The following is a 26,718-nucleotide window of genomic DNA, read 5'->3' as shown; positions in this document are numbered from 1 at the left end:
CAGGAGACAATGTCTGGCCCAAAAGTTCAGAGTGGAAAGAAAAGCCTTTGATGAGGGCACAGTTCCAGTGATGCCAGGGCACAGGCCCGAGTTCTGTGATGGCTGCTTGGTTCCACGTTATTCTGTGCTCACAAATCTCACAGGAGCTTAGAATACATTGTAGCTCTGGTTAAGAAAAGTAATTAACTTTTAAAAAGCAGTCTGGACCACGGCTCTTAGGAACATAACCCCAGGCAAGCACTGTAGAAGATAAGAAGGTCCCGCGTCCCCCATAAGCTGGTGACAGCATTTGCTCTACCTTTGCCCTGCTCCTTTTCCTGGTAAACCTAACCTGTCTCTGCCCCTTCCCTGAAGTCCCTGCCTACTGCAGTCAGACGGGAGAGAGTGCTGCCTCCTAGCCACCTTTTGATTCTTTACAGGTCTGTCTTCCCTCACCAGATTATGTTCTTTTTTTAGAGCAAGAACCATGTCTTAGTTCATCCACCTGTCTGTCCCCATCTTCTCACTCAGTAAGGAGGAGGCATTCAGCAAACTTTTGAACAAACGAATGAAGCATGGATATAACAGAGGCCACAGAATCTGCTTGGCTTCCCCACTCAGTCTTCTGGGCTTAAAGGAAAAACTTTGTCATTGGTTTTCCCATGCCAACATTTCTAGATATCAGTAGTCACTAAGGATGAGAGAACTCAAGGAAACACACTGCAGGGAAAGGAACACCAGTGTGTACAGAAGTAAATTTTCACAAGGCTGTTTTTAAAATCACAAATTTGAAGCCTTCCAAACGTGCACTTGGGAAATGGTTCTCATACTAGAGTTTAAGATTATGGGATCCTCTGTAACCAGCATAAATGATAACCTTGTGCAGTGTGTCATCCCTGGCAGTGTAGCTAGGAAATTGGGTGACATAAAAAAGATGGAACCAAAGAGCATATCTGTGGTTATTCCCTGATGGGATCAAATAAGGTAATGTGTGTGAGCATACTTTGTGACCTAGGAATGGTGAACTGAAAGTAGGGACTCTTTTTAATGTCATTGGTGCTAATCACCTCTAACTTCTAATAAGTTAGAGGCCAATGAAGTAAGCAAGATTAGAAAAATTACTCTGTGTTTAGTAAATATATTTCTAGTACTGTGTTTTCAGAAGGGGTTTGAATAGCTGACCCAAGCAAGCATTGTGGCAGCCTTCCTTTACCTTGGACCTAAACAGGTTCCACACTTCTTCCCCTGACCATTCTGTTTCCCCCACAGGAGGCCTGGGGCCTAGGACATGAATCAGTCAGAGGGGGTAAATTCAGGGGAGGGACCCTGTGTGCTAAAGCAGTTTATTCTGTGCCATTCCTGACAGCCCTGAGAGCCAAGGAGATTCACAAACCCAGGTCTACAGGGATAGGAACAGGTGCCCACGAGTACGTCAGGTCCTTTGTGTGCTACCAGCAGTAAGATCGTGCCGTTTACCAGCTGTCACATAACCTCTCTGAGCATAGTTTTTCCATCATAGGGCTGCTTTAAAGATTGTGGAGAAACTATGTGAAGCACCTGGGTGCCACGTGTAATTTTCAGGCAGTGGTTTGCTTTTCCCCACAAGGCTGTCAACTTCTGGTGCTGACTGCACCAGTTATTTTTGAGGCCTAAAACCAGGACAAGCTGCTAGATGGACTCTTTCTCCTTTCAGGTCGTCACTATGGGGCTGTCAGTTGTGAAGGTTGCAAAGGTTTCTTCAAAAGAAGCGTTAGGAAAAATTTGACTTACAGCTGCAGGAGCAACCAAGACTGCATCATCAATAAACACCATCGGAACCGCTGTCAGTTTTGCCGGCTGAAAAAATGCTTAGAGATGGGCATGAAAATGGAATGTGAGTGACAATATTTTTTTTTTTTAGTTTTTAATTTAAAAATCACAGTGCCTTAACAGGGAGGAAGAAACTGAGCAGTAGTCTGTTAAAAGGCTTTTTACCTAACCTTAAAATACTTGAAAAAAATATCCACTGAGAGTCCATTTTGGTTTACCTTCTGGATCAGCTGGTTGACTCAGAGCTGACGCTGTTGGGGTTGGTCATTTCCCATGGTGTGTGCCGAAAGTCCATTTCAGATAAAACTGGGAGGCAGTTCAGTGGACTGTAGTGGACTGTAGTGGACACAGGCTTTGGAGTAAAGCTGATCCAAATCAAAACTCCATCTCTACCTCTTAAGAGCTATGAGGCTTTGGGAAAATTAGTAGCCTCTCATCCTCAGTGCTCTCATCTGTGAATTAGAACTCCTCTCTTTACATATTAATTCTGAGGGTTAAATGACTGTTTATTCACTATTTTCTTAGCTCTGGCACTCAACTGGATGTGTTTTCTAGTTCATCATAGACATCCAGGAAATGTTAATGTGCATGCCCCGCGCCCCCTCCCCCCTCGCTCCCTACAGCCAGGGAGGTTGAGAGGAAGTGCTAGGTAGGTTGTGTTCTTGCCATTTGGGAATTTGACTCTGTCTTGATTCTATTTAACAGTCATGTAGTTTGGACCAGATTTATGTCATATGGACCCTTCAGCCTTTTGAGGAAATGTCAGGGTCCTTTTCAGAGTTGTTCTTTGGAGAGTTTAAATCCAGGGCTCACCAGGCCCCCTGGGGCTGTGTCAGTGTGCACCAGGCTTCTTTCTTTAGTGCTAGGCTCTTACCAAGCCCTGCTGGGGTTCTGAAGCAAGAGCTGTTGCCCGTGGGTGTGGGGCAGCCAGGGAGGGTCTGATGCCTCTCCTTTTGGCTCCTATAGCCAGAATATTTGGGGTTAGGAATTTCAAAGTCAAACCCTCATCCACAGATGGCAGTCAGCATTAGGGTCAGTTCCCCAGATAGTGGCAAAAACCAGCATCCACGATAGACAGCAAAGAGAAATCTGGGGATGGCAGGAAAATGGAGGTTAGCAGAAGTGAGCTGCAGGGCCCATGTCCCCAACAGCAGGGAGAAAGCCAGCTATGCTTATCCAGGCCTGGTAGCCTTGGACCTAGGACTGCAGGATCCTGTTGAGGGTGCTACTCTTTTCTCATCTCCCACATGGTTCCCTAGGAAGGCTGAAAACCAGTAAATTTCAGTATTGGTGTTTGCATTTTGGGAACAGGTAACTGCAAAATCTACCAGGGAACAAATGGAAACTTGTGTATTCTTTGAGAAATTAGAAACACCAATCTAATTTCTTCCTAATGTGATGCTTTAGTTTTATCCAGTGATAACTATTGTTTCTCCAGAGTGAATAAATACATGACAGGCTTGGTATGCAACTGGTTATCATCATCGTGCTGTATTCTTTCTTCAGAGTGAATATTTTTGCCCAAAGCAGTGACAAGAATTGTTCTTTTGCAAATTCAAGACCCAAGTGAATTTCAGTCTGTTTAACATGTCATCCGAATTATAGTTTCTGGAGCCACCCCTTCTTACTTCCTTTTAGAAAGGATTTCATTTCCTTCAGTTGTCTCTGGCATGCTCTTATCCCAGACTGAAAGGAGAGGTTACTAGTGCCATATACAGTGACAGCCATTAGACGTTTTGCAGAACCTATCATTTCAGGCTTGAGTTCAAAGGTAAAATGATTCCTCTAAAACCTGTGGCATTAGACAAACAAGATCCCTTTAAAAGGGGCCACTTGAAGATGGGACATTTCTTATCCTGGAGAGAGCTCCTTTTGTTAGCTACAAGAAGTGAAAACCCGGAAAGCTCATTGTGGGCCTCCCCCAGGGCTGTTCAGATGCCATGCTGCAGTTTCTTAACATGCAACACCCACCATTCTGAACTTTTTTGTATTCTTTTAGATCTGACATGGCATAGTTAGGCTTTCTCTCTCTCCTTTGGCTAAAAGTCTACTGTGAACACTGAGCTACACTAATCTAGCACCAGAGCTTGCCATCCCCACAGTCATTAACTTTTAAGAAAGACCTCTTACTTTACCATGAAGGATGTAGTTTTTATTTATTTGAATCTTTATCTCTAAACATGAATACTTATGTTGTGATTTAAGCTGTACAGAGTGAACGGAAGCCTTTTGATGTGCAACGGGAGAAACCAAGCAATTGTGCTGCTTCGACTGAGAAAATCTATATCCGGAAAGACCTGAGAAGTCCTCTGATAGCCACTCCCACATTTGTGGCAGACAAAGATGGAGCAAGGTCAGTCCCCTGTTTTTACAAAGGCCAGCACCAGGATCAGCCTTCGGAGCAGAGGGAGGAGGTAGATCAAAAGTCCCTTTGGAAAGGGGACTTTTATGGCACCCTGTCTACCTGCTACAACTTTCAGTCTAAACTTGCTTCATCCCACCCCCTTCTGAAAGTGCTCCAATTAGAACTCCGCACAGGTCTAAGAATGACTGATTAAAGATAGGTCAGAATTTCTCCTATCTCTGGGGCTTGAATTGTTTCCTACTTAATGTAGGTACAGGAAAATAGTTGTTTTGTAATTCAAAATTGGGCCCTTTGTTGCAGTACAAACAAAAGGCCTAAGTCCTAGGTGAGATCCTAGATAGTACTACAACATAATTTGCATGTTCTCTTTAATCTATGTGATTTAATTTAAAAGGAATAGAAAAAGGGAAAAGAAGAAAGTGAAAATGTACCATAGAGAGAAATGGAGTTGGGAAAGACTTAGTAATTTTCTAAACACCAAGTTAACTATTTGGTAGCCTCCAGTCATTTTGGAAAACCCTGGAAGGTGTGCATTTGTGTTTCATCCTACCTTGGGCTACAGACCTGGTTTTGTGCACATCTTGTTGCAGAAAAGAGGATTGTTCAGCCAACACAAGTGGCTAAGTCTGGGTCAAGTGGGTGACTTAGAACCGTCACTGTTGGGGTTGGTCGGTTCCTGTGGTGTGTTTAGACAGTTTTGTATACATGGATACAAATGCAGATAAATGCAGCATGATCATACTGAGCATAAAATGTTGGAAGCTACTCTGGGTTTCTTTGTCTTAAATAGACAAACAGGTCTTCTTGATCCAGGGATGCTTGTGAACATCCAGCAGCCCCTGATACGTGAGGATGGTACAGTTCTCCTGGCCACGGATTCCAAGGTGAAGTTCTCTACCTACGCCTTATCCTCCTCCATTATGTTGGCAACATCAGCTGCTTCTCTAAATGTGTCCTCCCTACTTTCTTGGCATACAGAGACTACATGGAAAGCATGACCTTTTGAATCTAAATTTACTTAATATGATTAAGCTATCCTGTGATTTGTTTTAGAGATGCTGATGACTTCTCAGAAACCTCAATCAGGGCTGGCTGTTCATGGATATTGTAGCGTGTTTGAGTCTAAAGTTGAATATGTTCAACTTGAATAATCTAAATATGTTCAACTTGAATAATCTAAAGTTATGATTCTATTCTCTATTAAGGTGTTTTTCCCCTGGCACATACATTGACAGACTATGTGCATACTGAGGAAGTAGCTACTTATCCTAAGTGGGCCTTTTGCAAAAGCTCCCAGTTGTTGTTTTTTTATTGGATTTTTATTTTCCTTATTAGAGAAGTTGTGGGTTTACAGAACAATCATACATAAAATAAAGAATTCCCATATACTACCCTTATATTAACCACTTGCTTTGGTGTGGAACATTTGTTTACAATTGATGATAGCATATTTTTATGTCCATGTTTTAACTTAAGGGTTACTGTTTGTGTACTGTAATTCATGGAATTTTTTTAAAAATTTGTGTTGTTACCATATATATAATCTAACATTTCTTTTAATAACATCCACATATATATTTCAGTCCTGTTAATTACATTCACAATATTATGCTACCATCACCATCATCCACTACCAAAAAATTGCCATCATTCTGTATATGCCACTTTGAACCACTGTCTATTGTCCTTTCAAAGTCTGAAGAACTCCCTTTTGCATTGCTTGGAAGGTGAGTCCAAAGGTGAGGAACTCCCTCAGCTTTTATTTAAATGGGAATGTCTTAATCTTTCCCTCGTTTTTTAAAGAAGTCTCACCAAATATAAAATTCTTGGCTGGCACTTGTTTTCTTTCAACCCACTGCCTTCTTGACTCCATGATTTCTGCTGAGAAATCAGCACTCAGTCTAATTGGTCTCCCTTATACATGGCACATTGCTTTTTTTTTGCTTCCCAAACTCCATGTCCTTTGCATTCAATACTGCGATCAGTATATGACAAGGTATGTTTTTCTTCACATATATCCTGTTTGGTGTTCCTTGTGCTTCTTGAATGTGCATTTTTATGTCCTTTGTTTGGGAAGTACTTTGATCCTTCTGCATCTTTCTCACTTGCTTCTTCTGGGCCTTACATAATGCGTATATTGGTGTCCATTAAGCTATTTTCACTTTATTTTTTTTTTTCTTTTTCTGCTCCTCTCAGCCCAACTCATTTCAAGTGTCTTGTCTTAGAGTTCAGTGATTCCGTCTGCCAGCTCCAGTTTGCACTTGAAACCCTCCTGGGAATTTCTCATTTCAATTATTGTGGTCTTCAATCCAGTATTTTGTTTGGTTCCTTTTTAAAATTTCTAGCTCTTTACTAAGATTCTCATGTTGATCGTTTCATTGTTTTCCTGATATCCTTTAGTTCTTTCTCTGTGTTTTCCTTCACCTCCTTTTTAAGATCTTTTTTTTAAAAGACTTTTCTCAGTATATCCACATTCTGGTCTTATTTGTTAGTAATTTCTGAATTTTCATCCTATTCCTTTGGATAGGCCATCATTTCCTGTTTCTTTGTCTTATACTCTTTCATTATACGCTGTGCATTTTATAAAAGGAGTTTTATTGAGATATATTCCATACCATACAACCCATCCAAAGGGTACTATCAGTGGCTTTTAGTATAATCACAGTGTTGTGCATTCATCACAAAAAATTTTAGAACAATTTCATTACTCAAAAAAAGCCGCACCCCTTAGCAGTCACCTCTCAATCCCTCTATCCTTCCCCAGCCCTACATAACCATTAACCTAATTCCATCTTTATAAATTAATTTACATTTACATTTTATATAAATGGAATCATACAATACATAGTACTTTGTGTCTGGTTTCTTTCACTTACCATAATGTTTTGGGTTTTGTTTTGTTTGGGGTTTTTTTGCCTGATATTAACATCATGTAACACAAACATGTTTGTTCTATTTCAAAAGCATTCTTATATATGTAGTATTAGCCATATTCATATTTCACATGAGGTTTCACTATACAGTCCCATGTTAACATTTTTTAGCTTTCCTTCTAGTAATATACGTGACCTTAGACTTTCCCTTTAAACCACTCTGATACCAATATAATAGCAGTGCTATTTACAAACTCTATGATGTGCTTTAATCATTTCCATTCATATCCAAAGGTTACACACCACAACAACCATTTTTACCAACTCCGCACAGGGTAACCCTCAACATTCCATTTTTTAACGTCATTCTATTTTCTGGTGACCCGTATTAATGATTATTAAATCCAAGAGCTTATACACTATATTTAGTTCATAATAGCACAGTCATATAGTATTTGTCCTTTAGTATTTGGCTTTCTTCACTCAACCTAACATCCTTCAGGTTCATCCGTGTTGTCATATGCTTCACAACTTCATTTCTTCTTTACAGCTGGATAATATTCCATCATGTGTATACACCACAATTTATTCATTCATCAGTTGATGGACACCTGGATTGTTTCCATCTTCTGGTAATTGTGAATAATGCCACTATGAACATTGGCGTGCAGATGTCTGTTTGTGTCCCTGCTCTCAGTTCTTCTGGGTATATACTTAGTAGTGGTATTGCTGGGTCACATGACAAATCTATATTCAAATTCTTTAGGATCTGCCAAACAGTCCTCCACAGTGGCTATACCTTTCTACATTTCCACCAATAGTGAATAAGTGTTCCTATCTCTTATAATCTCTGATGCTTTTAGTTTTCTAACTTTTTAATAGTGGTCATTCTCATAGGTGTGAAATGATATCTCATTGTAGATTTGATTTGCATTTCCCTAATCAGTAGTGATGTTAAACATTTTTTCTTGTGTTTTTTCACCATGTGTATTCTTTGGACAAATGTCTATTCAAGTCTTTTGCCCATTTTTTAATTGGGTTGTTTGCCTTTTTATTGTTGAGTTGTAGCCATCTCTTTATAGATTATGGATATTAAACCCTTACAGATATATGATTTCCAAATATTTTGTCCCATTGTGTCAACTGCCTTTTCACTCTTGCAACAAAGACATTTGAGGTGCAAATGTATTTCATTTTGAGGAGGTCCGATTTATCTGTTTTTAATTTTGTTGCTCATGCTTTGAGTGTAAGATCCAAGAAACCACCACATACCACAAGATCTTGAAGGTGTTTCCTTGTATTTACTTCTAGTAGTTTTATGATCCTGGCTTTAATATTTAGGTCTTTGATCCATTTTGAGTTGATTCTTGTATAGGGAGTGTATTAGTCAGCCAAAGGGGTGCTGGTGCAGAATACCAGAAATTGGTTGGTTTTTATAAAGGGTATTTATTTGGAGTAGAAGCTTACAGATATCAGGCCATAAAGTATAAGTTACTTCTCTCACCAAAGTCTATTTGGAGCAAGATGGCTGCCAACGTCTGTGAGGGTTCAGGCTTCCTGGGTTTCTACGTTCCTGGGGCTTTTCTCTGGATTCAAGATTCCTTTCCTCCTGGGGCTGGCTTCTCTTTCCTCTGTGAGCTTACTTCCCAGGGCTCCAGCTTAAGTCTTTAGCATCAAACTCCAACATCAGAAACCCCTCAACTCTGTTCTTTGCCATGCCTTTTATCTGTGAGTCCCCACCCACCAAGAGGTGGGAACTCAACGCCCTATTCATAACTCAGTCATGCCCAGGTACAGATCAGATTACAAACATAATCCTGTATCTGTTTTTGGAATTCATAACCATATCAAACTGCTACAGGGAGTGAGGTAGGGGTCCTCTTTAATTCCTTTGGTTATGGATATCCAGTTCTCCCAGCACTGTAGAAGTGACTATTTTGTCTCAGTTCTGTTCCACTGATCAATGTGACCATCTTTATGGCAATACCAAGCTGTTTTGACCACTGTAACTTTGTAACATCATTCAAGGTTAGGCAGTGAAAGGCCTCCCATATCACTCTTCATGTTTAGGATGGTTTTGGGTATTCCATTGCATTTTCCCTTTCTAGTAAATTTGGGAATTGCCTTTTCTATCTCTGTAAAGTAGGCTATTAGAATTTTGGTTGATGTTGCAGTGAATCTATAAATCAATTTGGGTAAGATTGATATCTTCACAATAGTTAGTCTTCCAATCCATGAATACAGAATGTCTTTCCATTTGTTTAGGTCTTCTTTGATTTCTTTTATCATTATTTAATAGTTTTCTGAATATATGCCTTTTACATCTTTGGTTAAATTGATTCCGAGGTATTTGAGACTTTTTGTTTCTATTGTAAATGGAATTTTTTTTCCTGATTTCTTCCTGAGATTGTTCAGTACTACTGTACAGAAACATTACTCATATTTGCATGGTAATCTTGTATCCTGCCACTTTGCTGAAATAGTTTATTAGCTCAAGTAGCTTTGTAGTGGACATTTGGGAATTTTCTAAATATAAGATCATGTCCTCTGTAAATAGTAGGAGTTTCAGTTTTCTTTTTCTATGTGGATGCCTTTTTAAAAATTTTCTTGTCTAATTGCTCTAGCTAGAACTCCTAGCACAATGTGGAATAATATTAGTGACAGTGTGCATCCTTGTCGTGCTCCCAAACTTAGAAGGAAAGTTTTCAGCCTTTTCCCTTTGAGTATGATGTTGGGTGTGTGTTTTTTATATATGCCCTTTATATTGAGGAATTTTCCTTCTGTTCCTATCTTTCAAAGTATTTTTATCAGGAAAGGATGCTGGATTTTGTCAAATGCCTTTTCTGCATCGATCAAGATGATCATGTGGCTTTTTTCCTTCAATTTGGCAATGTGGTATATTACAGTTAATTTATTTTCTTATGTGGAGCCACCGTTGTATACCAGGAATAAATCCCACTTGTTTGTGGTATATAATTCTTTAGATCTGCTGTTGGATTCTATTTGCAAGTATTTTCTTGAGAATTTTTGCTTCTGTGTTCAAAAGATTAGAAGATTAGAGAGCTTGGACTCTGATTTTCTTTTCTTGTAGTATCTTTATGTGGCTTTTGTTTTAGGGTGATGTTGCCTTCGTAAAATGTATTGCGTAATTTTCCCTTGTCTTCAATTTTTTGGAAGAGTGTAAACAGGATTGGTGTTAATGCTTCTCGGAGGGAAAAAAAGTGCTTCTCGAAATGCTTGGTACAATTCACCCATGAAGATACCTGGTCCCCGACTTCTCTTTGCTAGGAGATCTTTGATGACTGTTTCTATCTCTTTTTTTTTTTCCTCTCCCTTCCCCACCCCCCCACCCCCCGCCCAGTTGTCTGCCCTCTGTGTCCATTCGCTGTGTGTCTTCTGTGTGACTGCTTCTATCCTTATCACCAGCACTGGGAATCTGTGTTTCTTTTTGTTGCGTCATTTTGCTGTGTCATCTCTCTGTGAGTGTGGCGCCATTCTTGGGCAGGCTGCACTTTCTTTCGTGCTGGGCAGCTCTCCTTACGGGACACACTCCTTGCACGTGGGGCTCCCGTACTCAAGGGACACCCCTGCATGGCACGGCACTCCTTGCGTGCGTCAGCAATGCACATGGGCCAGCTCCACACAGATCAAGGAGGCCCAGGGTTTGAGCTGCAGACCTCCCATGTGGTAGGCTGATGCCCTATCCATTGGGCCAAGTCTGTTTCCCTGTTTCTATCTCTTTAATCTAGTTTGTTGGCATACAGTTTCTCATAATATCTTCTTTTTTTATTATTAAAACATTTTTTTAATTGTCTTTTTTAAAAGATACATGGATCACAAAAAATGTTACATTAAAAAATATAAGAGGTTCCCATCTAATCCCCCTATCCCCCTCCCCCACATCATCAACTCGTAATATCTTCTATGATCCTTTTTGTTTCTGTGGGGTCAATTGTAACTTCTCCCCTTGCATTTCTGATTTTATTTGCATTCTCTCTCTTCCTACCCTCCCCTAGATAGCTCCCTCATCTGTTTTGTGCACTATTTTTGTTGTTGTTGTTCATTGTCTGTTTCTTATCTGTCTGTTTCTTCTTAGGGGGCACCGGAACCAAACCCAGGACCTCCCATGTGGAAGGTGGGCACCGAACTGCTTGAGCCACATCTTCTCCCTGCTCATTTTTTTTGTTTTTGTTGTTGCCTGCTGTCTGTCTGTTGTTTTGCTCACTGTCTTCCTCATTTTTTTGTTTTGTTTTGTTTTGTTTCTTGCTCATTGTCTGCTCATTGTTTTTTGCTTGATGTCTGTTTTTGCTTATTTTTTGCCTGTCCCCTTTTAGGAAGCACCAGGAACCAAACCCAGAACCTCCCATTTGGGAGGCAGGTGCCCAACTGCCTGAGCCACATTCGCTCCCTTTTTTCTTTTAGTTTGTTAGTTTTATTGATCTTCTCAACCAACTTTTGGTTTTGTTGATTTTCTGTTTTTTTGTTTTCAATTTCATTTATTTCTGCTGCAATATTTGTTTCTTCCTTTTGCTTGCTTTAGGATTAGTTAGCTATTTAATTCTAGTTTCTTCAGTTGTTCAGTTAGATCTTTAATTTTAGCTCTTTCTTCTTTTTAATTTAAGTGTTTAGGGCTATAAATTTCCCTCTCAGCACTACCTTCTCTGTATCCCATAAGTTTTGATAATTTGTGTTCTTGTTTTCTTTCATCTCGATATATTTACTAATTTCTCTTACAGTTCTTCTTTGACCCACTGATTGTTTAGGAGTCTGTTATTTAGCGTCCCACACATATGCAAATTTCCCCCTTTCCTATCAATTATTGATTTCCGGTTTCATTCCACCATGATCTGAAAAACTGCTTTGAATAATTTCAGTCTTTTTAAAATTTATTGAGATCTGCCTTGTGACCCAACCTGTGGTATATCTTGGAGAAAGATCCATAAGCACTGGAGAACAATGTATAATCTGTTGATTTGGGATGCAATGTTCTGTATGTGTTACATCTAGCTTGTTTATCATGTTCAAGTTCTCTGTTTCCTTGTTGATCTTCTGTCTAGTTCTATCTAATCATGTGAGTGGTATGTTGAAGTCTCCAACTACTGTTGTAGAGATGTCTATTTCTTCCTTTAGTTTGTTTCTTTTTTCTTCGTTCAGTTTTGTTGTAGTTTGCCTCATGCATTTTTATGTCATCCTGGTTAGGTGCATAGATATTTATGACTGTTATTCCTTCCTGGTGGATTGTCCCTTTTATTAATGGCCTTCGGCAGCACTCTTTAACTTTTTTTTTTTTGCATTTAACGTCTGTTTTGTCCAATAATAGTATCGCTACCCCTGCTTGTTTCGGGTACTGTTTGCATGAAATATCTTTTTCCAACCTTTCTCTTTCAGCTGATTTGTATCCCTGGGTCTAAGGTGAGTCTCTTGTAGGCAGCATATGGATGGCTTTTATTTATTTATCCATTCTGTCATCCTATATCTTTTTTTTTTTTTTTCTTCCCTGAGGTATTGGGGCCAGGAATTGAACCCATATAGGATCATGTATTTGGGAAGCTGGCACTCAACCACTGAGCCACATTGACTCACCTGAGTTGGTTTTTACATTTGCTTTTTGTTGTTTTGTTTTGTTTTTGTTTTTAAGAGGCATGGGGACCAAACCTGGGACCAGCCTATACCTTGTGATTAGTACATTTAATCCATTCACACTCAGTGATACTACTGGAAATGCATTATTTACTTCCACCATTTTACACTTTGATTTTCATATGTCATATCTTATTTTTGTCTGTCTTTTTACTCTTTTGGTTATCCTTTCTGTTAGTCTTCCCTTCTACTCTCTCCTCCAATCCTCTCCTTTTTCTTTCAGGCTGTAAGATTCCCTTTAATGGTTCCTGCAAAGGCAGTTTCTTTTTTATGAACTCTCTTAGTTTTTGTTTATTTGTGAATACTTTTAAACTCACCGTCATATTTGAAGGATAATTTTACTGGATAAAGATTTCTCCCCTAGCAATTTTTCTCTTTCAGTATCCTAATTATACCGTACCGCTGTCTTCTTGCCCCTGTAGTTTCTGTTGAGAAATCCACCCTAAGTCTTACTGGGCTTCCCTTACATGTGATGGTTTGCTTCTTCCTTGTTGCTCTTTGTCTTTAAGTTTAACAGTCTGAATAGTGTGTGTCTTGGAATAGGTCTATTCGGATTCATTCTGATTGCGTTACACTGTGCTTCTTGGACATGTAGATTCATTTCTTTCATGAGAGTTGGGAAATTTTCATCTATTATTTCCTCAAATACTCTTTCTGCCCCTTTTCCCTTCTTTTCTCCTTTTAGGACTCCCATGACACATATGTTGTTGCACTTCATATTATCACTCAGTTCCCTGATCCCTTGCTCAATTTTTGCCATTCTTTTATCTCTCTGTTCCTCTTTCTACTACATTTAAGGTGTTTTGTCTTCTGCATCACTTATTGTTTCTTCTCTCATTTCATTTAGATTCTGTTGTAGAATGTCTTTAATGTGTTTTGGGGTTTTTTGATTGTAGTTGTTTGTTTTAGTTGGTACTGGGGAATGAACATGGGAAATAGGCACTTAACCACTGAGCTACATCCACTTCCCCTAATGTGTTTTTTCATCTTTCCTGTTGTGTCTTTCAGTCCCATAAGGTCTATTACTTTTCTTTTGAAGGTTTCACATTTTTCTAGCTGTTTTTCTGGGAGAAATGAGTCCTGTGTCTCACTAATCCTCCATCTTCCCACACTGTACTTTTTAATATTTTAAAATTTTAACTCTGGGATATATTCCCTGAGATGTTTCTTGATTTTGTAACCAGCTGATGATAGGACAGAGATTTTCTTGCTCTTCATCCCTCCTATTCAGAATGTTCACCCAAGCCAAATGCAGTGTGCAGGGCTTTCCCTGTCTTTGTGGGCCTGTGCCTTGTCCTGGGCTTTTGCTTGTTCATTATTTTGGAGTTCCCATGTTTATAGGGGTTTGGTTGTACCCTCTTTTCCAGGAGACAGACTTCCCATCTTGGATGTTTGAAGCCAGCAAGTCTTTGCCTCATTATGTCCACCTTTATAGTTTCTTTCACTTCTTTTGTTGTCTCAAGCTGCTTTTGTCCGGAGACCAAATTCTGGGTGGAAGTTCACACCAGAGAAGACGTTCCCAACTTAATCTTTCCCACTCAAAACAGGGCCAGGTACCTGCCAAGGGGCACATACTTGCTCCATAGTGCTCTGTGGAGGGGCTCAGGAAGGGTGCCAAGAGCGTCTTACATGGCTCCCTAAAGCTGAGCTGAGCTGAGCTGGGCATGGCTTGCCCACCAAATGCAGCCCTTCACCTAACAGTCCTCCACAGCCCTGAGGAAGCATAGCATCTTTAAGTCCATTGCCTTTGTCCCAGGCAGAGTGAAACAATGACCATCGCTGCCTTTGTCCAGAGGTAGTTGAAACAATGACCACTTTCAGAGCTGGGCCCCCAGCAATCTCAAGTCATTAATCAAAAGCCATGGTCAGTTTTTGGCCATGCTCACCCCTGGTCTTTGGGAACAGGATGATTTTTACGTCCCTTTCTACCACCAGCAAGTTAGCCAGGGGCGGGCTGGACTGCACATACTGCTAGAGCGGGGGATGGGCCCCAGTAGCTGCCATGCAGAGAGCAATTTACTGTTCTTTACTGTAATCTATCAGCCTCTTACTCCCACACTTCCTTGTATGCTTGTATTAGTTAGCAACAGGGGTGCTGATGGGAAGTACCAGAAATCTGTTGGCTTTTATAAAGCGTATTTATTTGGGGTAAAAGCTTTCAGTTACAAGGTCCTGAAGAGTCCAGCTCAAGGTACCATAAGAGGTACTTTCTCACCCAGCTCAGCTGCACAAGATGGCTGGCAATCTCTGTCTGGTCTCTCCTTTTTTCTTCCTCTTAAGGCTCCATGGTGCTGGCAAAGGTCTCTTTCTTTCCAGGCCTTTTCAGCTGTTCTGTTATCCTCAACTGCAAATTGTCAGGCAAAATGGCTCATCTCTCTCCCTGATGCTTTATCTGTTTGAGCCTTCTCCTTTCTGTTACATGGCAAGGCCAAAATGACCAAGTTCTCTCCTCTTCCATGTGTCTTGTGTGAGTGTTCATTTATATAGTCCACCAAGGGGACAGGGTGATGTCGTTTAATCAAACGACAATCTTAACATAATTTAATCAAAGACACCTCAGCTGAATCTAATAATCAAAGGGTATCATACCCAGAGGAATAGATTACTTGACAAACATTAGCTCTCTTTTTGAAGTTCATAAATTATCTCAAACTGCCACAATGCCGTATAGTGTTCTTCTGGTCTTTGGAGTTTCACAATAGTTGTTTCAGATAGTTCTTGCCTGTTTAATGGTTGTTCTAGTGGAAGGACTGGGTCCTGGAGCTCCCTCCCCCAGTTCTTTTTTATTAGCTGATCCTCAGGAGAGGAGTTTAGCCAAGGTTCAAACATTTCTAAACCTTGTTTGAGCGAATTAACCATAGGGAATTGATTATAAAACTGAAAAATTAGAATCAATTGAAAAGATCATAAATCGAAAACCGATTATCAAAATACATTCACACAATACAGTATTATATTCACAAGGTTACATAATCTTCTCTATATAATGGCAAAACATTTTCATTACCACAGAAGAAGTCCCATTAAGCAGTCACTCCCCCATCCTCGCCTACCCTCCCCCCACCTTTAATGTACTTTCTGACTTTATGGATTTGAGTACCATGGATATTTCATATAAATGGAATGATGTAATATGTGGCCTTTTATGTCTGGCTTCTTTCACTTAGCATAAGGTTTTCTAAAATCATCAATGTTTTAGTATGTATCAATACTTTATTCCTTTTTTAATCATATTAACATATGGGAACATAATTTTCCATTTTAGCCATTTTTAAATATACAGTTCAGTACGATTAATAAATTCACAGTGTATGTAGCCATCATCACTTTCTATTTCTTAAACGTTTCATCACCCTAAATAGAAATTCTGTACCCATTAAATACTAATTCCCCATACCCTCTTTCTTCCAGTTCCTGGTAATATCTGTTCTTAGTATTTTATATAAGTAGATATTCATCCTTTTGTATCTGGCTTATTTCACTTAGCCTGACATGTTAAACATCGATCTACATCGTAGCATGTATCAGGACATCATTCTTTTTATGGCTAAATAATATTTCATTGTCTGGATATACCTCATTTTATGTGTCCATTCATCTGTTGACAATCTGTTGAGTTGTTTCCACCTTTGGAATAATGGCGCTATGAACATTCTCATACAAGTTTCTGTTTGAGTTTTGTTTTCAAATCTTTCAGGAATGCAATAGCCAGGTCATAGAATAAATTCTATGTTTAACTTTTTGAGGAACTGCCAAACCTTTTCCACAATGACTGCACCATTTCACATTGCCACCAGCCATGTACAAGGGTTCCACTATCTTTACATCCTCACCAACACTCCTTATTTTCCAGTTTTGTTGATAGCCATCCTAGTAGGTGTACAACTGTAGTTTTGATTTGCATTTCCCTAATGAGTAGTGATGTTGAACATCTTTTTATGTGCTTACTAGCCATTTGCATATCTTCTTTGGAGAAATGTCTATTCAAGTCCTTTGCTCAATTTTTTCCCCCCTAAACAATGGGAATTTATTGTCTAATGGTTTTAAGGTTAGGAGAATCCCAAAATTGAGATGTCAACAAGGCAATGCTTTTTCCCTAAAGACCGTGGCACAAGGGGCTGGTTGCCAGTGATCCTTATTCCTTGGCTTTTCTGTCATGTGGCAGTTCACATAGAGATGCTTTGCCGTTTTCTTCTGGCTTCTGTTCACTTCTAATTTCTTGCTCTTCCTGTGACTTTTCTCATAGTTTAATTGGGCTCTTTGTCCCTTGTTATTGAGTTGTAAGAGTTCTTTATGTATTCTGGATATTAACCCCTTAGCAGGTGATTTACAAGTGCTTTCTCTGGTTCTGTGGGTTGTCTTTTCATGCTCTTGATATTGTCCTTTGCACAAAAGCTTTTCATTTTAGTGAAGTCCAATTTATCTTGTTTTTCTTTTTTTCCTGTGCTTTTGGTATCATTTTTAGAAGTTATTGGCAAATCCAAAATCATGAAGATTTGTCCCTATATTTTCTTTTAAGAGTTTTGTAGATTTAGCACTTAAATTTAGAGGGTTGTTTTTGTTGTTGTTGTTGTTTTGTTTTTTTGTGGAATTTTTTTGGTCCATCATTTTGAGTTAATTTTTGTATGTGGTATAAGATATGGATCCAAATTCTTTCTTTTGCATGTGGATATCCCATTTTTCTAACACCATTTGTTGAAGAGACTGTTCTTTTTCCCATTGAATGGTATTGACACCATTGTTGAAAATCAGTTGCCCATAGGTAGAAGCTTTTATTTGCTGGTTCTCAGTTCTCCTCCATTGGTCTAGATGTCTACCTTTTTGCTGGTACCACAGTATTTTGATTATTGTGACTTTGTAGTAAATATTGGAATCAGGAAATGCAAGTCCTCTGACTTTGTCTTTTTTTTCTTTTTCTTTCCCCTTTTCCCCCCCCCCCCACCCAGTTGTCTGCTTTCTGTGTCCATTCTCTGTGGGTTCTTCTGTGACCACTTCTATCCTTATCGGCGGCACTGGGAATCTGTGTTTCTTTTTGTTGTGTCATCTTGTTGGGTCATCTCTCAATGTGTGCGGCGCTGTTCTTGGGCAGGCTGTACTTTCTTTCGCGCTGGGTGGCTCTCCTTACGGGGCACACTCCTTACACGTGGGGCTCCCCTACGTGCGGGCACCACTGTGCAGCACGACATTCCTTGCACGCATCAGCACTGCGCATGGGCCATCTCCACATGGGTCAAGGAGGCCTGGGGTTTGAACCACGACCTCCCATGTGGTAGGCGGATGCCCTATCCATTGGGATAAGTCTGCTTCCCTGATTTTGTCCTTTTTAGAGATTGTTTTGGCTACCCAGGAGTCCCTTGAAATTGCAGTGATCCTAGCTTGGGTTTTTCCATTTCTGCAAAAAAGATCATTAGGATGTTGATAAGGATTACACTGAATCTATATATGGCTTTGGGTAGTGTTATCATCTTATTTATAGTAACTCTTCCAGTCCAGGAGCACAGGGTGTCTTTTCATTTATTTCAGTCTTCTTTAATTTCTTTCAGCAGTGTTTTTCAGTTTTCAGTATAGAAGTCTTGTGTTACCTTGGTTAAATTTATCCCTAGGTATTTTATTATTTTAGAGGTTATTGTAAATGGAATTGTTTTTTTGGTTTCCTTTTCAAATTGTTTATTACTAACATATAGTAACTTGACTAACTTCTGTGTGTTCATCTTATAACCTGTATCTTTGCTGATTTATTGGTTCTAGTAGCTTTTTTATGGATTCTTTGGGGTTTTCAATCTGTAGGATCAAGTCATCTGCAAAAAGGAATTATTTAACTTCTTACTTTGCAATTTGGATGCCTTTTACTTCTTTTTCTTGCCTGATTGCTCTAGCTAGAACTTCCAGTACAATGTTGAGTAGCAGTGGTGACATTGAGCATCCTTGCCTTATTCCTGATCTAAGGGGGAAAGCTTTCAGTCTTTCACCATTGAGTATGATATTTGCTGTGGGTTTTTCATAAATGGGCTTTGTCATGTTGAGAAAATTTCCTTCTGTGCCCCGTGTTCTGAATGTTTTTATCATGAAAAGATGTTAGATTTTGTCAAATACCTTTTCTTTATCAATTTAGACAATCGTGTGCATTTTTTCCCCTTCATTCTATTAGTGTGGTGTTTTGCTTTGGTTTTCTTATGTTGAACCATCTTTGCATTCCTGGAATAAATCCCAGTAGGGCTTTTTAATCTACTGTTGGATTCAGTTTGCCAGTATTTCGTTGAGGATTTTTGCATTTGTATTCATAAGGGATATTAGTTTGTAATTTTCTTTTCTTGTGCTATTTTTATCTAGCTTTTAGTATCAAGGTAATACTGACCTCATAGAATGAGTTAGGAAGTAATCCTTCCTCTTCTATTTTTTTGGAAGAGCTTGAGAAGGATTGGTGTTAGATCTTCTTTAAATGTTTGATAGAATTCAACAGTGAAACTATCTAGTCCATTTGACTTTTCTTTGTTGGGAGGTTTTTAATTACTGATTATTCTCTTTACTCATTATAGGTCTGTTGAGAGTTTATATTTCTTCTTACATAAGATTAGGTGATTTGTATGTTTCTGGGAATTTGTCTGTTTCACCTAGGTTTTCTACTTTGTTAGCTTATAATTGTTCATCATATGCTCTTATAATCCTTTTTATAGCTATAAGATCTGTAGTAAAGCCCCCACTTTCATTCCTTCCTGCTTTTAGTTTTTAGTTACTTGTGTACTCTGTCTTTTTCTTGGTCAGACTGGCTAAAGGTTTGTTGATTCTTTTGTTCTTTCTGCAAAACAAACTTTTTGGTTTTGTTGATTCTTTTGTTTTTCTCTTCTCTGTTTCATTTATCTCTGCTCTAAACTTTACTATTCCCTTCCTTCTGCTAGCTTTGGGTTTAGTTTGCTCTTCCTTTTTTTTATTCTCCCTCCTTGTCTTTTCATTTATTTCAGTCTTCTGGCTCCCGCATCTGTCTGCTCCTTGTGTCCACTCATCTTACTTAGGAGGCACAGGAACCAAACCCAGGCTCTCCCGTGTGGGAGGCAGGTGCCCAATTGCTTGAGCCACATCTGCTCCCTCCTCATTGTGTCTGCTTGTTGCATCAGTTCATTGCATCTGCTCATCTTTAGGTGGCACTGCGAACCCAACCCGGGACCTCCCATGTGGGATACTTGTTCTCAACTGCTTGACCTACATCCATTACCTTTTGCTCTTCTTGTACTAGTTCCTTTGAGTGTGAAGTAAGCTTATCGATTTGTGATCTTTTTTTTCCTTTAATGTAGACACTTAAAGATATAAATTATATATCTTTAAACATAAAATATACTTAAAGATAAATAACTTCATTCATTCTAAGAACTGCCTTCACTAAATTCCATACATATGATTTAGTTGTGGGTTTTTCATCAATGTGAAACATTTATCGTGTATGTGAGAAAGTTCCCTTTTAATCCTACTTCTCTGAGTGTTTTTACCAAGAAAGGGTGCTGGATTTTAGCAAAAGCTTTTTCTGCATTTATTGAGATAATCATGTGTTTTGAGTTTTTTAAAAATACCCATCTATTGTAGTTTATTACATTACTTGATTAACATCAATAAACAATTAAACAATCAATTAATGTCAAACCACTCTTGCATTCCTGGGATGAATCCCATTTGGTTATGGTGTATAATCTTTTTAATATACTGTTTGGTTCAGTTTCTGCTGATATTTTGTTAAGGATGTTTGCATATATATTCATAAGAGAAGTCAGTCTGTAAATTTCTTTTCTAGTGTACCTTTACCAGGTTTGGTATCAGAATAAGGCTGGCCTCATAGAATGAATTAGGAAGTGTTCCCTCCTCTTGAATTCTTTGGAAGAGTTTGAGAAGGATTGGTATTAACTCTTTAAATGATTGATAAAAGTCACCAGTGAAGCCATCTGGTCCTGGGCTTTTTTTAGTATAAGATTTTTGATTATTGATTCAATTTCTATACTTGTTATAGGTTTTTTGATGTTTCCTATTTCTTCTTTAGTCAATTTTGGTAATTGATATAGTTCTAGGATTTTTTCCATTTCATCTAGACTATCTGATTTGTTCGCATATAATTGTCCATGATATTCTCTTATAATCCTTTATATTTTTGTAAAGTCAGTACTGATCTCACCATTTTCCTTTCTGATTTATTTGTACCTTTTCCTCTTTTTTTCTTTAGCAGCCTAATTAAAGGCTTGTCAATTTCATTGATTTTTTTTCAAATAAGTATTCTTTCTATTGTTTCCTGTGCTGTTTCATTAATTCCACTCATAATTATTTCCTTTCTTCTGCTAACTTTGCATTTACTGTGCTACTTTTCATTTTCTAGTTCCTCAAGATGTAAAATTAGATTGTTATTTTGAGGTTTTTGTTGTTGTTATTTTATTTTTTATTGGAGAAGATGTAGGTTTACAATAAAATCATGCACAGAATAGACTTCCCATATACCATATATTAATCACAGTTCTCTAGGGAAACTGAACCAACAGGAAAATCTGTAAATAGTATCAGATTTTATATAACTGTCTCAGGCAGTCATGGGGATGCCAGTTCCAAATTCGGTAGGGCAGACTGCGAGCCAGGGCTCCAGTGAAGGTCTGAATGAGTTCCCCAGGAGACACTGGCTATCTGAAGTAGAGAAGGGAATTTTCTCTGAATGCTGAAATCGTTTTTTCTTTTAAAGCCTTCAGCTGATGGGATGAGATGTCACTCATTGCTGACAGCATTCTCCTCAGTTGATTGTAGATGTAACCAACCATCTATGCAATCAACTCACTTGCTTAAAGTCCATGAAATGCCCTTGTATTGCTTACCCCAGTGCTTGCTTGAACAAATAACTGGTCACCATTACTTGGCTGAGTTTACACATTAACCTACCTGTCATACCACATTATTACTTTTTTTTTTATTACTTTTTTAATACAGACATTCATAGTTATTAATTTCCCTCTGAGCACTGCCTTTGCTGCATCCTATAAGTTTTGGTATTTTATGTCTTTTTTTTTTTCATTTGTCTTTAAGTATCTTCTAATTTCTCTTGTAATTTCTTCTTTAACCCATTGGTTGTTTACGAGTGTGCTTCTAATTTCCTCATATATGTAAATTTTCCAGTTTTCCTTCTTTTACTGATTTTAGCTTCATTCCATTGCTGTCAGAGAGTTTACTTTTTATGATTTCAATATTTTTAAATGTATTAGGGCTTCTTTTGTCCCCTAATATATGATCTAACATAGAGAATGATCTCTGTGTACTTGAAAAGAATGTGTATTCTGCTATCACTGGGTGGAGTGATCTATATATGTCAGACAGATCTAGTTTCCTAGTGTTGTTCAGACCCTCTGTTTCCTTATTTATCTTCTGATTAGACGATCTTTCCAGTAGTGAGAGGGATGTATTGGAATCTCCAACTTTTATTGTAGAATTCTCTAGTTCTCCTTCAGCTCTCTTGGTGTTTTGCTTCATGTATTTTGGCACTCTGCTATTAAGGTGCATGTATGTTTATATTAGTTAAATCTCCTTATTTAATTGACCCTTATATTGATAAATAATGTCCTTTGTCTCTTGTAAAAGTTTTCAACTATTTTGTCTGATATTAATATAACCACCCCATCTCTCTTTCGATTACTATTTGCATGAAATATTTTTTTCTATCCTTTTGCATTCAAATTCTTTGTATATGTTGATCTGAGTTTCTCATGAACAACACATAGTTGGGCCATGTTTTGATTCTGCCAGTCTCCTTTGATTGAATTGGAAAATTTAATCCAATTACATTTAAGGAAATTACTGATAAGGCTAGATTTACTTCTGCCATTTTTCTATTTGCTTTCTATAAGTCTTATATCTTTTTTGTCCCTCATTTCCTCCACTCTGCCTTCCTTTTTGTTTAGATGATCTGTTATAAGATCCATTTTCAATCACTTGTCCCAACATTTTGTGTAGATTTTTGAGATACTCTTTTTTTTTTTTTTTTTAAGATTTATTTATTTCTCTCTCCTCCCGCTGCCCCCCCACCCCGCCCGCCGCCCTACCCCGGTTTTCTGCTCTCTGTGTCTATTTGCTGCGTCTTCTTTCTCCGCTTCTGTCGTTGCCAGCAGCACGGGAATCTGTGTCTCTTTTTGTTGCATCATCTTGTTGTGTCAGCTCTCCGTGTGAGCAGTGCCATTCCTGGGCAGGCTGCACTTTCTTTCGTGCTGGGCAGCTCTCCTTATCCGGCGCACTCCTTGCGCGTGGGGCTCCCCTACGTGGGGGACACCCCTGCGTGGCAGGGCACTCTTTGCGCGCATCAGCACTGCGAGTGGGCCAGCTGCACACGGGTCCAAGAGGCCCAGGGTTTGAACCGTGGACCTCCCATGTGGTAGACGGACGCCCTAGCCACTGGGCCAAGTCCACTTCCCTGAGATACTTTCTTCATGGTTACCATGAGGATTACATTTAGCATCCTAAATCTATTACAATCAGTTTGTGTTGATTCTAACTTGTCTTTAATAGCTACACATACATTCTACTTATATCCCTCCTGCCCTCCCTTTTATATTGTTCTTGTCATGAATTATACCTTTATCTATGATGTCCAGTACCAAAGATTTATACTTGTTTTTTATGCATTTGATTTTTAAGCTTTATTAGATGTAAATGACAGCATTACAAATTTAAAAATGAAATAATACTGACATTTATATTTACTGATACCATTCCCTACACTGGAGATCTTTATTACTTTATCTGGCATCAAGATAAATAGATTGTCCCACTGCCTTCAGTTCCACCCCTCTGCCCCATGAAATCTAAGCCCCCTCAATCGGAACCAGAGTGGGCATCACCACCCCCAAATCCTCAAGACTGAGGAATGAACAAACATAAGGGAGGGATACAACTATGGACTAAGGTGGACCTATTATTCTAGTAATGGAAGAACTTGTAACCTTGATATAAAGGCAGTGGTCATCAGAGGTTCTGAAAGGAGTGAGAAGGAAGAATAGGTATAACATGAGGCATTTTGGGAACGTTGAAGTTGTTCTACATAATATTGCAATGACAGATACAGGCCAGTATACATTTTGTCAAAACCTATAAAATTGTGCAATGCAGAGTGTAAACCATAATTTAAACTATAGACCATGGTTAGTAGCAATGCTTCAATATTTGTTCATCAGTTGTAACAAATATACCAAACTAATGTAAGATGTTATTAATAGGGGGAAATGTGAGACGGGGAGGGGTGGGATATATGTAAAACAGAGAAGATCCTTGCTGCCCTGGCTGGCTCCTGCCATCTGCTCTAGGAATGTGGGCCACCGTCCTCAAGGCCAGAGCGGCGCTGTGGAGCGGAGAGTGGTGGCTGTTCTGCACACACTGCTCTCTCACTGCAGTTGAGCAGCCTCTCCCTTTCTCCAACACTCCCCCAGGTGTTGCGAGTGTCTGCTCAGTTTTCAGATTTCCAAGAGTTGATTCTGATAGTTTTTCAACTTATGGATTATTTCGTTGGAGAGCCCAACCACTGGAACTCCTACTCCACCATTTTCTGTGATATCATGTTTTATTCTTTTCGTCGCCAAATAATTTACAATTGTGTATACAGTATTTTATTTATCCATTCATCAATTGGTGGACATTCAGGTTCTACCTTTTGAGTATTGTGAATAATTCTTCTTTGACTCTTTGTATACAAGTATTTGTGTGGAGATACGATTTTATTTTGGGGGTGTATAAATTGAGGAATGGAGTTGCTGGTTTATATGGCAACCCTATGTTTAACCTTTTGAGAAACTCCAGTCTGGTTTTTAAAGTAGCTGCACTGTTTTACATTCCCACCAGTATTTATTTCTTTACATCCTCGCCACCACTTATTATTTTCCAGTTTTTCTTTAGAGCCCTCCTAGTTGGATGTGAAACAGTATCTCATTTTGGTTTTAGTGTACATGTCCCCGATCTCTTATGGTGGTGACCATCTTTTCATGTTATTATTGGCCATTTGTGTATCTTTTTTGGAGAAATGTCCTGTCCTCATATTTTTAACTTATTTATCTTAGTATTGTTGAATTATACAATATTTTTATATATTCTGGATATAAGTTCCTTATCAAATATGATTTGCAAATATTTTCTCCCATTCTGTGGGTTTTTTCACTTTCTTCATAGTCTCTTTCGAAGCAAAAATTTTTAATATTTGGTAAAATATTCTCTTTTGTTCTCTTGTCATTTTATCACATGTATAGATGCATGTAACCACCTCCACAATCAAGATACAAACTATTCCCTCACCAAAAAGATCTCTCTTTATAGTCAAAACCCACTTAGAGGCTGATTTTCAACTAATATCATATTTCATTGACCTGAGAGTCATGTATATGTGTGTGTTCAGTTTTAATGTTTTTATTCTTTGTTCAATAGGCTGAAACAAGTCAGGGAGCTCTGGGTACCCTGGCAAATGTAGTAACCTCCCTTGCCAACCTAAGTGAATCCCTTAACAATGGTGACACTTCAGAAATCCAGCCGGAGGACCAGTCTGCAAGTGAGATCACCCGGTATGACATGTGACCCGTGAGGGCAGATAGCAGCACTTTGATACCCACCCTCTGTTTATTCATGTATTATGAAATTATCACAGTGACTCGACACATAGTCGTAACCTTCTTTCAAATTTTTACTATGGAAATGGACCCACTTATATGATATAAAACAGTCCAAACTGGTTTTCATTCCAGACAATGAAAAAAGGGAATTGAATAACTCAATGGAAGCAGGAAAAGGAAAAAAACCTTTCGGTGGGCAGATGTTATTTGAATTCATCACTATTTATTGAGACTGAATATTAATAGTTCATCCCCTATCCCACTTCTGTTTTTCTCATGAATGTTTGTTCCACATAGTGAGTGGAACTGCTAGGATAGAAAAGAGAGAAGCCAATAGGTAGCACTAGCTGGCCCCCAGATATCCATAACTAGTGAGAACACATCTTCTCTGTGGCTTGGTTCTTGTGTTTTGTTCCTTTCACGAAGGACTGACTAATCCTGCCCTTCTTGCCAAGCCAGTCAGGCAAATAGCTGGGACCACCCAAGAGCTCTGGTCCTTGTGTTCATTTGCAATCTGATAACAAAATTAAAATCTAGGTCCAGTGGAAGCTGAGATTTGAGTTAGGTAGAGTTCTGGTTCTGCCATTTACTACTATGTGGATGGTCTTGGAAAAGTTATTTGACATCTCTAGTACTCAGTTTTCACATCTGTAAAGTGAAGAGAATTCCTTGAAGAGTAGTTATAAAATATATAAATTATTTGTGGAAATAAATAATATATAGCTCGGTGTTGAGATGATGTATAGACAATAAATAGAAACTTACCCTTCCCGCAGCAGGTATATTTAATTATCTTCTCCCCATTCCACTGTTTTTACTAAATTATATTTCAGCTGGAACTTCCTTCCCCCAAACACTGTGGATTCACACAAGATTCACTTGCTTCATGTTTGCTCACAGGGCATTTGATACCTTAGCTAAAGCACTTAATACCACAGACAGCTCCTCGCCTCCAAGCCTGACGGACGGGATAGACACGAGTGGAGGAGGAAGTATCCACGTCATCAGCAGAGACCAGTCAACACCCATCATTGAAGTCGAAGGTCCCCTTCTTTCAGACACACACGTCACTTTTAAGGTGAGTGCTTTCAACCTAACCCCGTGCGCCCAGCTGCCCCAGCCTCTTGGGAGGCAGGCTGTAAACCTGTAAACCAAAACAGATCTGCAGTTTTAGAAATCAGACCTTGCTGTGAGCTCATTTTCATATTGTTGTGCTTGACAGCTTGGCTTCAAGCAGGATTTTGTATTCCAGAACAATTTTCCCATCATGGAGCATTTCACTCTTCTGTTCACAGTGCTGTTAGGTTCTGAAGGGAACTGTTGGAGCAGGTGTGGCCCATCCATTGTCACTAAGATAGGCTGATGTTCTCTTGATCTGTCTCTCAGGGTACCCCACTGGTGAGGGCTGATAGCTAACTGCCCTGCCTTTCTGCCTTCTGATGATGACCTGACT

At 38.9% G+C, this 26,718-nt stretch overlaps 1 protein-coding gene across 9 annotated transcripts in view; it reads left to right on the top strand.

Moving 5' to 3' along the window:
• The window catches only part of NR2C2 (nuclear receptor subfamily 2 group C member 2), a 148,245-nt gene that overhangs the window by 105,864 nt on the left and 15,663 nt on the right, over positions 1-26,718 (top strand). For all 9 annotated transcript variants that reach the window (XR_009183601.2, XR_011647565.1, XM_058288504.2 and 6 more), the window contains 5 exons: positions 1,673-1,852; positions 3,994-4,141; positions 4,944-5,037; positions 25,084-25,217; positions 26,166-26,343. Coding sequence is in view for 7 of the 9 variants with exons in the window: in XM_058288504.2 (XP_058144487.1) it covers positions 1,673-1,852; positions 3,994-4,141; positions 4,944-5,037; positions 25,084-25,217; positions 26,166-26,343 (734 nt within the window). In the remaining 2 variants the exon portion in view is untranslated. The remainder of the gene's footprint in view (positions 1-1,672; positions 1,853-3,993; positions 4,142-4,943; positions 5,038-25,083; positions 25,218-26,165; positions 26,344-26,718) is intronic.

This window comes from Dasypus novemcinctus, chromosome 26 (assembly GCF_030445035.2).
Source record: "Dasypus novemcinctus isolate mDasNov1 chromosome 26, mDasNov1.1.hap2, whole genome shotgun sequence".
Lineage (NCBI taxonomy): Eukaryota > Metazoa > Chordata > Mammalia > Cingulata > Dasypodidae > Dasypus > Dasypus novemcinctus.
The sequence above is the reverse complement of the archived record's forward strand: the minus strand, read 5'-3'. Positions and strand labels throughout refer to the sequence as shown.